This window comes from Neopsephotus bourkii, unplaced genomic scaffold, assembly GCF_033783945.1.
Source record: "Neopsephotus bourkii isolate Nb327-2 ecotype Australia unplaced genomic scaffold, CSIRO-AGI_Nbou_v1 NB_1363, whole genome shotgun sequence".
In the NCBI taxonomy this organism is placed as follows: Eukaryota; Metazoa; Chordata; class Aves; order Psittaciformes; family Psittacidae; genus Neopsephotus; species Neopsephotus bourkii.
The window spans coordinates 41,040-54,892 of NW_026901842.1; the positions used below are offsets into that span (position 1 = coordinate 41,040).

The following is a 13,853-nucleotide window of genomic DNA, read 5'->3' on the forward strand; positions in this document are numbered from 1 at the left end:
ATTAACATCAAATCATCCACCCCTCTGCTTTCATCTGCAGCATCAACCCTCCAGGGCTTTCTTGTGGCTGGAGGCTCCCGGCCAAGCCTCAAGGAGCTGCGGAGCAGGGTGGGCCCCAGCTGCATCCCCTCCTTGCAGCCTGGGGACCACTTGTCCAGCTTTTCCTTGCATCACCTGGGCTGGTGTGACTTGTGAGGCAACATCCAGGCAGGATTTGTGTTCAGCAGCTTTGGTGTCAGGTGGGATGGGTTTAATGGGGCAAGCCCCATGCACTTACCAGGACCAAGCACCTTCCCCTCGCCCCTTGAGCCCCTTTGTCCCACTTCCCCATGACTAGTTGACTGAGGGCTCCTTTAGGGGTGGTGGGGAGCAGAGCAGGGCTGCAGCTTCTGTTTTCTTTTGTTCCCCCCCCTCTGGGTCACCATCCAGTCTGGGGGTGGCCACAGCCAGGGGAGCACCACCTCTGCCACCCACTTGAACAACCACCATCCCCTGTTAGATCCTTTCATCTGGTTGCCCATAGACACATTCAGGGATGTTCTTCCAGGGATCCAGTGGCAGGGTCAGTCCTGAGCCTCAGTACAGGGGTTTAGTGGGTGCATCGGCCACGTGAGAGCAGTTCACCGTGGGACAGGCAAAGCCAAGCTTTGCCCTAGGAGGCACCACTCAGCAGAGCCAGCTTTGGAGCAGTGGGGGCAGAGCTGACTCCCCCTGACCCCCAAACCCATGACAGAACTGAAACCTCTCACACAAAACAAGTGCCCAAACCCGTGGGGTTCACCCAGAGCTCCGCTTTCTGAGCCCTCCCCCTGGCACCTCCCCACATCAGCACCAAACTCCCCAGGCTAAACCTGGGCTCGGAAGCCAGGCTCGGGGGAAGCCGCATGTCCCGGGTGCACGCTGTGGGCAGCAACGGGCTGCGAGTGAAGGCAGCTGCGGCTGTGCCAGCCCAGCTCCACCGCGGCTTCACTCCTTCCACTTCATTAATAAAGGGGAAAAGAAAATAAGAGAGGGGGGCCCTGACATCAAAACCTCCAGGCTGCGTTTGGGAGCAGCGTTTCCTGTGCCCGCCCCCCCCGGCCCCTTCGTTCACTCTCTCCATGCTGTCAGGACCCCGCGGGTCAAAGGTTTAAGCTTTTTTGGAAAGATTTGTTTCCAAAAAATAAAACTTGGCAAATCCTCACATTTTGTTACCTTCGCACAGGGCGGGAAGCGCCCGCTCAGAGCGCGGGGCTGGTGTTTGCAATGAAAGCATCTGGCGCCCATGACACGCTCTGAAAAAACCCCACAGAAAACCCAACATCTATTTTGCAATGTGTTAAAAAGCTCTGCTGGGCCGCAGAGCCCCGCTTCCTGCCAGAGCCTGAAGTCAGTTTGCACACTGTGGTTTTAAAGAGAGAGTGATGCTCCTGCACTGCTAACGCAGGGCTAACACTGGGTTGTTACAAGGCAAACGGGAGAGTTTGGAGGTTTCTTCCTCTTCTGTTGATTTCTAGAAGCAAGGCTGGACCCGCTGGGGGCTGCCCCAAGGGCTGGGGCAGGAGGTGCACAGGTTACGGGGCATGGAGGGAAGGGGGAGAAAAGGGGAAAGCTCGAACGTTTGGCCAGAAGGCACCAGAGTGCACAGAGCAGCCAGCCCTTCCCTGCTCCCCCACCACCACCTCTGTCCCTGCTGGTGGGGACCCTCATCCCAAAACAAACCCAGGAGAGCTGGGGGCACTTCCTGCTGAAGATGTTTTCCTGGGAGCCGATTAGCAAGGAGGAAGGTGTTCACCTTCCCTGGAGGATGCGATCTCAGCCGATGGCTGCTCCCATCCTCCTCTTCAGCCCCTGCACCATGATGGACCACCAGTGGGAAGAAGCCCAACAGCATGGCAGGATCTGCTTCCAGGCTTATATCTCTTCCTCCTCACCATGCTGTAGGACTCTTTCCCACATGGTCCTTTATCTGTGCTTCTTACCTGCGACGTCTTCTTCCACAGCAAGCAACTGACAATCTTGACTCAAGAACATCTCCTAGAAACACGTGAACAGTGAACCTCCCTGTTTCCAAAGCCCCTCATAGGTCTGAACCCATTGGGTGTCCACTCCAAGGCTGCGTATTCACAGGAGCTCTCTCCTTGCCATGGCACCAGGAAGTGGTGCTGGAGGCCCTAACAGGTCTTTCCTACATCTGCATGCCAAGTGCTTGTAGCCATGGGCCAGTCCCAGTGTTTTGCTTCAGATCTGGGCTTATCTTCTCTTAAAACCAGGGGCTGTCTTAGGGTCCTGGTGCAGACGCACCATTCGGTGAGGAGCAGTGAGCAGAGGGGCTGGAGGCTTGGCCCATGCAGAAACCCATCCTGGGCAGCATGAGCTGCTCTCTGGACACGTGGGTCTGGAAAAAAGCTCATCCCAGGCCCTACGGCAGAGCCTGGGATTTTGGCACTGCAGATGGGCACAGGAGCCTCCCTGCCCTACCCACATGCTTTGTGCACAGAGCTTCAGCCCCGTGACACTACCATGGGCTGGAGGAACAAGCTGTCCCTGGGTTTGTTAATCTTCTCTGCTTGCTGCTGCAAGGGAAGAGGCAGGATCCAGTGTACAGAAACCCACTGATGGTGAAAGACTTTTCCTATTGCTTTAAGAGTTCACAGGTGCTGGGGCAGATGTTGATGCACCAGCAGCCCTGGGGAACTGCTCCATCTGTGCTTGCTTTACAGCCATACTCTGGGAGATGATGGTCTTCCTCAGGACTCAGATAGGAGAATGAGGCAACCTGCTCCCCACTAGCTCTCTGGGTATCCCTGTGTCATTCCCAGCGCTCCTGGCACAAAGAGAGCCATGGTTCCTGGCATAGAGCTGCTCCCAGCCTGATCTTCCCTCCTGGGGTCCTACAGCTCTTGTGGTCCTTGGGTAACCATGCCCATGTTCACTGGGGACCCAGAGTCCTTATAGCAGCAATGCTGGAGAGCACCTCCCTAGGTTGCTGTCCCCAGCCTGGGCGCAGGAGATATCCCTTTCCCTCACACAGCCTATTAGACCTGCAGTTCATTTTCTCCTTGCCAGCTCAAATTAGAACATCTTTTCCTCTCGCCTCGTGTTGTGTTTTCTTTTTTCCAGCTGTCCAGATCCACATCCTGAAAGCGGAAAAAAATGCCGACTGGTGGAAGTTCACGGTCAACATCATCTCCGTCTACAAACAAGGCAGCAACCGGATACGGCGAGGAGACCAGACCCTGTGGATCCACTCCAAGGACATAGCGTGCAAGTGCCCCAAAATCAAGCCCATGAAGAAGTATTTGCTGCTGGGCAACAACGAGGACTCTCCTGACCAGAGCGGCATCATTGCGGACAAAACCAGCCTGGTGATACAGTGGCGGGATACGTGGGCTCGGAGGCTCAGGAAGTTCCAGCAGCGGGAGAAGAAGGGGAAGTGTAAGAAAGCCTAAAGGAGGAGAAGGCGACGGGAGTGCGTGAGACGGAGAGACTGACTGTGCATGCTGCTTTGTGTAGAGCTGGGGTGGGCAGGGGCTGGCAATGGGGCGGCGGGAGGATGGTTGCACTGTCGGGATGGGAGGGAGCAGAGGGCTGGGGGCTGCCAGGTTTGCACCTCATATTCCAGGAGAAATCAAACCAAAACCCACAACAACAATGAATCTCACCCATGGATACACAAGAGGCTGTGGCTGCGGGTGTGCAGCACCCAGTGCCCCCAGCCTCAGCCTGCCCTGAGACACCAAACTGCCTTCCAGCTGCTAACATCTGCTGCTTCCAGAGCTCAGCATGGGAACATCAAACCTGGAAGAAACTAATCAACAGCAACACTGGAAATTAACTCCCCATCCCCCCAGAAACGTATTCCCAGCTGAGGCTGAACAAGACAGTTGTAGAGGAAACTCAACAGAGACTTGTCGCTGAGGCCAGACCTGAGGATCAGCTGATGGGTTATTTGAACACCCTTTGGTATCCAATAGCTGTAACAATCGCTTGCTGTGCAGAACCTCGGAGCGGCCGAGGTCTCCAGCTGTGGCAATGCTCCAACCCCAGGTTAGGCACAGCGAGGAGACCACATTAGTGGGCAGCTTCCACATGGGCATAACTTGGGGAGCAACTCCTTGCTGCAGCCCCACACCCTGAGGAGCGCTGTCCCCACCGTGCCAAAGGATTGTGAGCCCACAGGATGCCCTGGCACCCTCCCAGTCCACAGTCGAGGAGTCAATAACCAGGATCCCCATGGGAACAACCAGACTTTGCAGAACACACTGGCTTCCTGTTCCCATAGGTGCTCTGGAAGACCTTGCCCATTGCATCCCCTGAGTCCTCCTCCATGGCTCAAGTCCTTGTCCACCCCTGAGACTTCCTTCACAGGCTTGGTCCTCTCTTGCTGCTGTCACCAGACCGATGAACCCTCCCATGACAGAAAATCCGTGCAGATGACACCGAGGTCACTGGTTCCACTCGCAAACTCAGCCACCTCTCCTGAACCCACCAGCTCTGCCCTCACGTCCTCTGGAGCTGCAGCTGCTCAGCATCCCTGCATAACATGGCCAGCCCCCTGGGGAGACTAAGGAAGTGGGACAACGAGTGCCAAGGGACTCTGTGTCACTATAGAGCACAGAGCTCTATGGCTTGGCCCCACGGCAAGGGGTCTCAGTCAGACACTGGGTGTGACCCACCTGAAGCTACCCATTGGCTCTTTCTGCTGGGAGTGAAAAGCAGCAGATGTAAATGTCTCCATCTCTCATCACTGATGCACTAAGGCAGGGGACAGCCCACCTCCACCTCACACCCCATGCGCCGGCCGAGTGCTGGAGCCTCTTTGCCCAGGGCACTCTACAGGCAGGACTGGCTGTTGTCTGTGACCCAGATGCTGTGTCCCTGTGCCAGGCTGCTCCCCTGCCACACCAACCCATGAGGAATGGGGTGCCTGAGTTCACCTACTCGATGGAGACAGGCAACGGCCAGGGCAGAAAGGCAGGGAGGGCAAGATGGGTACCTGGAGGAGAAGCAAACACCAGTTGCTACGAAAGGCAAAACCTCCCTGATATTTCTCCTTTTAGGAAACTTGGAAACATCTATTTTACGACATTTTCCAGTGGTTTTGCCTTGTTTTATAGCAATTGACAATATTTATATAATGACATAAACCACCATAAAGTGAGGCAGCCGTGTAAATAGGTGTAAAGTGGAGGGCTCCTGGGGAAGCACCGGCCAATGCTGGGTTGCTGGAGACACCACCTGGAGGGAGCTGAGACTTCCCCTGCAGCCACAGGGCCCCTCTGGAATCAGTTTGGGTATTAGCAGAGGAATCCCACCCTGAGCATCAAGTGACCCCCCCCACAGGTCCATGTTCTCTCCCCTTACCCAGAGCACACTCAGTTTTCCTTCCTGCAGAGCTCGAGGAGAACCAACAGTTTTTCTGTCAACGGAACCCAAGCCACCAGGTTTTGAAAGACGAAATCTGACCTAAAATGTCCAAATGGATGCTTTAAGCCCCAAAAGTGGGATTTGGATGCTCTGCTGTGGCGAGCATCAACTGATGCCAGGGACACCCCAAACCAGCTAGAGAGCTTGTCCTTGGTCAGCTGGGCTGCCTTTGGACCATGGGGATCTTCAAATGGCCTAAAAGCAACCAGATCCAAGCCATCTGGAGAGAAGGAAGGCAAAGCCATGGGACAGGGGACTTGGGAAATGCCCGTCGAGCATGCCTGGACATCCAACGCTTACTCCGATCTTCCAACCTTGGCGAGCACAGCCATCCTCCCCAGCACAGCCTTGACACCAACCAAACCCACCCGGGGACAAGCCTCAGCCCCTTCCCCAGTCCCACTGGTTTGGGAGGCTGCAGAAGAACCATTACCTCCCCATGACAGGACCCCTCCAAGCACTGACACAACCTGGGAAATCAGAAGGAAATGGAATTTGCACAAGATGCAAAACAAGTCGGAGCCCACCACAGCCAGAGCCACCCACAGAAGCGAGGTCCCCATCCCTGTCCCTGCAGGACTCCATCCCTTGATCCCTGCTGGAGTTTTGTGCTTTTCAGCCAGAATAGAAAAGCTCCTTCACTCTGTCCACGGTCCCCCAGTGCCCCTCATATGCTCCCAGTAACCTTGATCTGCAGAGCTGCTGGTGCTACTGGTTCATAGTCCATCCTGTCTGGGGGAGACAGAACAGCCCCTGTTTCAGGGTGCCCAGGGATGCAGTTCTTCCCTGCAGCCACCCCTGCTCCCACAGAGACACCTCTGTCCAGTCTCCCAAAGAGGGACCAGAAGTCACCCCTGAACACCCAGCTCTGTGCCCAGGGGTGCAGCTCTGTCGGGTACAACCAGCACAGAACTCAGCACCCACCCATTGCCCTGGGACGGGACCGAGGGCCTCCGGAGGTGGAGGGGTGGCCGAGGAGGGGCTGTGGTGCCTCAGCACGGCTATGGAGAGCAGCTGAAACACCAAAACAAGCACCCCTCGGCGGCAGCACCCAACAGACCTGGGTTCGTCTCCTTTGTGTTCATTTCATGCCCGTGCCCTCTCCCCGCCACCGCCTCCTCTCCCCTCTCAGAGCCCCTGTTCCTGGTTTGTTGTTTTGGTTTGTTTTTTTGTTATTTCTGTTAATATCTTGAACTGTAAATGTTGTTTAGTTCTGACCATTGCACACCGCTTTGGGCGATGTTTCTTTACAATGCATACTAATATATTATGGTTATTATATATGAATATATTTAATGACACGTGAAAAAGTTGTGGATTTTCTTATTGTTTTTCCAAGTTGTTTCGTTGGGTTTTTTTTTTTTTTTCCTTTTATTTTTGTTTTCCCTTTTTGGTTGTTTGTTTTATTAGATCGGCTGTAATTGAACCCGAAGGAGCTTGTAACTGTTCAGCACCCACTTGGTAGAACTAAAGTCAGAAACCAGTCGAATAAACTCTTGTAAACTGTAAAAGGGTCTCTGTTTCCTTCCACTGCACCAGTGCAAGGGACAGGGACTTGTGCAGGGAAGAGTCAGTGTCCCCTTCCCCTTCCCAGCTCTGCCAACGCTGGCAGGACCCAGGGTGGTGCACTGCTATTTCTGACCATCAGCCCCATCCGTGTGTCTCACCAGCATCCTCCATTGCTTCCCATCAGTGGCCACATGAGCTTGGGGACAGCCGGGTCACTGCAGACTCCCAGTTGGTGGTTGGGAAGGATCCCACTTGGGCTCTCTGGGAACGCTGGACCAGGTATGTCCCAGCATCACCCCGGGCTCCCATTTCTTCCTCTGCCCGCCAGAGTAGACTGTGGGACAGAGCAAGGACAGGCTGAACTCAGTGGAACCCTGCACAAAGCAGGTGGACAGGCCTGGGGACAGGGGACAACCAAAGCCTGAGCTCAGGGGAGCTGCCAACCCCAGTCCAGACCCATTTTCTGCTCCAGCTTGCCAGTGCTGTCCCTTTCTGCCCATCCGCTTCAGGGGGTCCAGGATCCATCACCTCATCTCCAACAGGACATCAGCGGCGCCAGATGCTACTGAAGTAGCTGGCCCAAGGGACTAGGCAAGGGCTGGTCATACACACAAGCTAGAAAGTTGAAGGCGGGGGGGGGGAACTGAGGCTGCAAAACACTTCCAATGAGAAAAATACAGGCAAAAGGTCCTGCAAAGTGCTCTGGGGTCACCCCGCCTGACCCACAGCCTCAGCAGCACCCGTAATTTATGAATCTGAAAACATCTTGGAGGTCAGAAATCTCAGATCTTTATTGCAGAGACAAATGGGTCACAAGTGCCACCACCTCTGCTCCGGGGCTGTCACCTGTGGCTCCTCACAGAAGCAAATGGGTTTCCCAGATTGCTCTGGCTCCGGGTCCTCCAGGTGGCTGTTCAACAAAGAAATGGTGGCTCTGGAAAATGGGAAAAGAGCCTGTTCCCACTAAGGGCTGGACCCAAGCATTTGCTCTCAGCCTCATCCCACTGGGCAGCGTGGGAGAGCTCAGCCAAGCTCAGCACAGAGCTCACACCCAACCTCCAGATACAAGGGCACGTGAAAATACCCAGCAGCCTTTCAAGATCATCTTTACCCTCAAGTAGCAGAAAGGGACCTCTTTTCAAGGGCACTTGGACAGGGAAGTGCCTCTCACAGGTACCAGCACTTGTATTTCTGATGGAATACCGACTGGAAGCAGCTAAAACCCTGAGCACATCCTCCGAGACAGAAATGAAGGAGCTGCAAGGGATGGGGGATGCCTCTGTGAGCACGTTCCAGGGGAAAGGGCCACTTTTGCTCGGAGAAGCCACCACAAGCGCATGACTCCAGCAGCCCCATGGCACAGAATGAATGGGCAGCTTGAGCACCCATTGCTTCACGCCTGGAAGGGAGGGCAGCAGCAGCATGGTGACTGTGCCAGGCTCCGGTTAGCTGGGCTCACCAAGCCTGCTCGCCCTGAGCCACAACCCCGCGGCTCTGGTGCTTTAACCTTCCTTTGGTGGGGCAGGAGACAGAAAAGCTTCCCCCAGCGCAGCAGAACGCTGCCAAATCCACTGGTTTTTAATAAAACTCCTCACCCACACAACATATTAAATGTTACTAAAGGGCAAGTCTGAGGCCCCCGTGGTGAGACATTTCAGCAGAGCAAAGCCTCACGTTTCTACCTTTCCCCAGCGCTAACAGGAAAAATGTGTTTGAGGACCCAACAGGTCAGGAAACATCGATTTAAAGCCTCTGCCAGAACAAAGTCACTGTGTCACGTTGATCAGGATGAATTATGCATCATCCTGCGTATCCTGGGAATTCAAACAAAACCTTCATTCCCTCCATAAACGGCAGCTTTCATTAGAAACCCCAGTCTGTAGCTTCATCTCAATAAAGCACGTGTCATTCTCCTGCTGTCACCAGAGAACCAGGGGCTGCACTGGAGCGGAGCTGTGAGTTAAATCCTGCTGCAGGGCTCGGGCACAGGAGAGTTTCCAGTGTTGGTGCTTCCACAGAACTGCAGGAACGCACAAGTTCTGAACACAGCTCCAAGGCTCCTGTTACCTGTTGCCAGCTGGAGTCGCCTTGCTTAAAGCTCTGTTTCTAATCTAACATTAAGCAATAAACAAGTCAAAAACCTGTTGTGTCCTCTTGAAAGCCATGAGAACGTAAAACTCCCTGGTTTTCTCCCCTCTTCTCCTTTGAAGGCTGTAAGATGAAGCATCTCTCCAAGGAAAAGCAAGTAGGCATGACCTGGACTGGACTTTTAAAGGCTTGAAGGATTTTCCTCCAGCAAAGCACATGAGATGCATGTCCCTCAACGTGTAACGCAGCACCAGGACACCCTGGTTTCCCACCTCCCAGATCAGTGCTACACGTGCCACCACTCCACTTGTGCAGGTGGAAGGCAGTGAAAGGGAAATGAGTGCCAAGAGCCAGTTGAGAGATGCAAAGCAGCACAGGTGAGGACGAGCCCAGGGCTGGCAAGTCTTATGGGTCTGGAGGAAATGTATGTCATGATACACATGAAGTCTGACAGGAATTGCCTTTTTCCTTCTCCAAACCAGCTCTTAGGAAATGAAAGTGTTGGAATAATCATTCATGTGCAACATGAGATGGTGGGAAACAATAAAGACCCAGGCAGATAAACTGTATAGAAACGGATCAGCTTTTATTCAGTATTTATTGCTTGCCCTGTCAATTCTGAAATCAAACTGAGCAGTGTAACAAAATAATGATTTTCTTGGCCAGAAGCAAACCTTCAATTCTTCTTTTTCATTAGTTTGTAAATAGGGTCTAACAGAGTGAAAAGTCATAAAGAGGCAGCCCTCGCTTGCTGAGGTTAGTACATTAATGCAGCACATCCTGTGTGCGGAGCATGGCAGAGCATGTGGAGAGCACGCTGTCCTCATGAGCACATACAGGGCAAGGCTCTCCATTTGGACCCACCTGGCTGGAAACCTGCTGCTGTTCACATCTGTCCATGGAGATCAACAGCAGTAACTCTCCCCCAAGGACTGACTCATTCACCAGAGTTTCTGTGCATCTCGTGGGGGTCTCGTGCCTCTCCGTGAGGCTTCCCATCCTGCGAGAATCCAGATGCAGCCATTCCCCAAAACACCTATTCCTTGAAAAATGTGGTTTCATCCCTAGGGAAAGTATGAGAAAGTGGAGGAGCCGCTGTACCCCCGGCCCACCCCTGCATTTTAGTATCTTAAAGCCACTCAGCAGCAGCCGCCACAGCCACAGACCAGGCAGCAGCGCCCTGACACCAGCATGTGCTCAGCCGCAGATGCACTGAGAAGTGCAGCTCTTGTGGAGCCAGCTGCAGCCTCCCCGGTGCCAAATGAAGGTGGGAAGAGAGTCCCTCCAAATCACGCAGCGCTCTTCAGCTGTGCACCAAGCGGATGTCTGCCGGACACAGCCTCGTTCTAATACCGTTGAGTTTATTTAAATCACAGGTCTTTGCACAAAGTTGGTCTCTTCTCCAGAGTCCCTCGCGCTCAGCTGTGGAGCAGCAGCTCCAGCGGGCCCCACACCCGCATTAGGGTGTTGGCCAGACAGCAACCACAGCAATCGCAATCAGCAGCAACACAATCACCACCAGCATTCCTGGAAAAGATGAAACGACATCAAGGTTGCTGCCTTCATCTCCTACAATTGGTCTTCTGCAATTAAATTCTTCCTCTGAGCCCTGCTCCTCCTCCCAGCTGAGAATCATTTCCCCTCCTGCTCACCCCGTGCAAACCCCATCACAGATCCCTGCATGCTGCTGACCTGAGCAGAGATGTGTGCTCAAACCCCACATTGGCAGAGCAGCTCCTTCTCCTCCTGACCCTTCACATTGATTTTTTAGCAGTGCCTGCAGGGGATCTTCCTACTTAAACATCTGCCTTGCAAAGACTAGGGGATATGTGTAACTCACGGCAAGGCCAGTTAAGCTGTTCTAGAATCCCTCCGTACCATCCCACTGGGGCAAAGGATTATTCAGAAGGAAATCCAAATTGCATCAGGAAATTGCTTCCAATACAAACTACTCCTGCTTTCACACACAGCTATTTGCAGAGCAAAAGCAGGGCTTTCAGGCATGTACCCGACTTGGGAAAATTAAGAGCAACCAGCATTAAAGGCAGTGTGACATAGTGTGTCCTTACCCAGAACCACACCAGTTCTTGTGCAGAAGCTAATGACCACTATCACCTTAAAAACCTTCACAACTACCTTCTAGCTCAGGCACACCATGCTGCTCTGGAGGACGGTATTTAATATGTAAGTTATGGATCATTTGGAAGACTGATCCAGAAAACCAGCAAAGCAGATTTTTCTGTCTCTCAACTGAACAACAGTGATAAGGCAACCCAGGGGTCAGACACTGCTAGAAGAAACGAATTCTCCTTAGTTTCCCTTTCTCTCCCTTTCCTTAGCATGGAGGAAGAACTGTTCCACTGAAAATGGACTGGATCTCTGCAATCCACTCCATCGCCTCCCCAGGCAGCCCCAACATGTAAGCTCTTTGGCTGGACCACGGCACTCTTCCAGCACTGGCATCACACTCACAGGCATCCCCTGGGGTTAAACCACCTTTTAATTAGGAGGCTTTTGTTTCCCTTTAGTATCTGCTCTGTGCTATTCCCCTGTCCGGGCTGCGGGAACATGTTAAGGCTCCAAGAGCGGAAAAAATGTCCCTTCATTTGGGCCACTCACAATGACTGTTACTCAACCACTTACAATATTTACAAGTCCAGCTCATGGCAATTAAAAAAGGATGCATTAAAATAAACTCCTCTTTCCAAGCTGGAAAAGGATATTAGACCTGCCTTTTTGTAAATAGTGTCATGTTTTCTGTGCAGAAACTGCTTCTCTGCCAGGGCTCCGGGATTTTTTTCCAGGGAAATAAAAGTTGCCACAAACAGTCTTTTTTCCTTTTCTGTTCAGTTAAAACCATTTGTTATCTGAAGGGAGCTCGAACAGCACTTCACCCCACTGGCTCAGGCAGGTCTCAGGTATTGAGCCTTTTCCTTCCAAAGAAGGCAGCAGCTCCATATGCTCCACTTGGGATGCTGAAGGACTGCGGCAGGATTTGGCACTGCAGGGACAAGCTCTTTTGCTAGGCAGGGACAAGTTCAATTGAATGGTTTGTACTTAGTGCATCCTTTGGGGTAGGATGATATGGGGTAGTTTTGTTTAGAGGACACTAAACTTGAGGCTACTCCTGGTTATAAGTGCTCATTAATCACAATCAAGATGGAGTAAACCAGCAAAAATGCTCCTGTCTGTTCCTGCTGTTCTCTGCACCAACAGCCAGGGCTTGGGGGTGGCCCCAATGCCAGCAGCCCCGAGGGCCATGCTGCACAACAGACACTGGACAGCCAAGATCCCTGCCTGGGCACCCAGGAGCTGGGTTTGTCCCAGCAGCACTGCTCAGTGCCAGCTCCCTCGCAGCTGAAGTCCTTTGGGAAGAACCCCAGGGGATGGTCCCATTGCAGCCTCACTCCACATCCTCACCCCAGGTCACTGTCTATGGAGCATATTTGATCCAGCTGGATCTCAGACCATACGCTACTCGCTCCAACTCATAGGAATAGGTGAGAAAGGGGTGTCTGGTTTCCAATCTCAGCCAACCACTCAACATCACCCAGCAACACAAACTGTTAGATGAATACATTGGGAACATGATCTGTACTTTTACCACCTTTCTAGTCTCACACTTTTTATATCATACCATATATTTTGTAGTCCTCAGAAGAGCCAGAAACAAATAATTTGCTTAAATTAGGAAGAATTAATATCTGATAAAACTGCTGCACTCAGATTCCCTGTTATGTTTTGCACTGGAGGGAAAAGGTTTAGAGGGTGCAAATCCTTAGCACAGTTTCAGTCTAACAGAGTTTATGGACTTCAGCAATTAAGAGACAACTGAGATCAGTTGCTTGGAAAATAGTTTATAGGTGTGAATTAGTAATGATACAAAGTGGAGTTAATGGGGCGTAATTATTCTTTGACAACTCCCAACAAAAACTGCCCATAAACCCAGAACTATTACCCAGCAGGAACAGGAGACTAGTAAAGTATTGCTAATGGGCAACAGCAGAATGAACAGGAAACTTGACAGAACGTTCAGGGCAACAAGAACAGGACAGCAACAGGAAATAAACTTCATTTTATTCCTGGAAAGAGACTGGTATTAAAAACCTGGAGCCACTTTTCAGTTTCCAAAAGCAGTGGTCAAGTGCTTCCTCCCCAAGTGAGGGACAGATAAGCAGCAATGGCACATGGCAGTGCAGTATAAATCAGTGTTAAAGGCTTATCTGATCCATGTGATGTGCACAAAAAGAATAGGATCATATAAATTGGCAATAGCACACGAATTTCAAAGTACCTCCTGCATGATAGAGACCAGATGTTACGCACATTTTTCCACCCCCCATACTACAGAACAGCAGATTAGAAGGATCTGAAGCTTTTAAACCTGAGTGTTTCACAGAGCACAACAAGTTTTCCTAACAAAAGCTGGAGATAGGATCTGACAGGAATTATGCATTTAGGTTCCCTGCTTGCTTTGCTTTTTTCTGTTCAAGTCCTATGAAATATAAATATCCCCCTCGATGAGAACTCCTCAAAGAGAAGTTGAGGAATCAAAGCCACCAACAATGTAAACAGGAGTAAGGGAAGAAAAAAAATAAGATTCCTGTGCCAAAGAAATCAAATTTGAAATGCATTTCTCAGGGAAAGGTGGGAAGCGAGAAACGAATTCTCTGTGCAATTACAGAACAATTAATTAAGGCAGGTTGGAGGAAGTGCAATGCCCTTGAAGCTCCATCTGCTAAAGGGTCTGTGAGGGTGCTGCTGTTCCAGCTCGGAGGAGCAGCACACAAATGCAGAGGGCACGTTCTTGGCTTACTCAGAGTTCCAGGCTCCTGGGAGCACCAGCA

The 13,853-nt window shown here is 51.9% G+C and overlaps 2 protein-coding genes across 4 annotated transcripts in view; one reads left to right on the plus strand and one right to left on the minus strand.

The window, feature by feature from the left end:
• Positions 1 to 3,547, plus strand: part of LOC133219541 (netrin-1-like) — a 29,412-nt gene extending 25,865 nt beyond the window's left edge. Inside the window, exon 5 of the mRNA XM_061366945.1 lies at positions 3,103 to 3,547. Coding sequence (XP_061222929.1) covers positions 3,103 to 3,431 — 329 coding nt within the window. The 3' untranslated portion in view covers positions 3,432 to 3,547. The remainder of the gene's footprint in view (positions 1 to 3,102) is intronic.
• A 4,137-nt stretch (positions 3,548 to 7,684) lies between these two features.
• Positions 7,685 to 13,853, minus strand: part of STX8 (syntaxin 8) — a 104,576-nt gene continuing 98,407 nt past the window's right edge. For 2 of the 3 annotated variants that reach the window (XM_061366876.1, XM_061366875.1), the window contains one exon: positions 9,569 to 10,533. In XM_061366876.1, the coding sequence (XP_061222860.1) occupies positions 10,466 to 10,533 (68 nt within the window). In that variant the 3' untranslated portion in view covers positions 9,569 to 10,465. Of the gene's footprint in view, positions 7,853 to 9,568; positions 10,534 to 13,853 lie in introns of those variants that run through there. The other variant, XM_061366877.1, reaches the window with a different exon arrangement.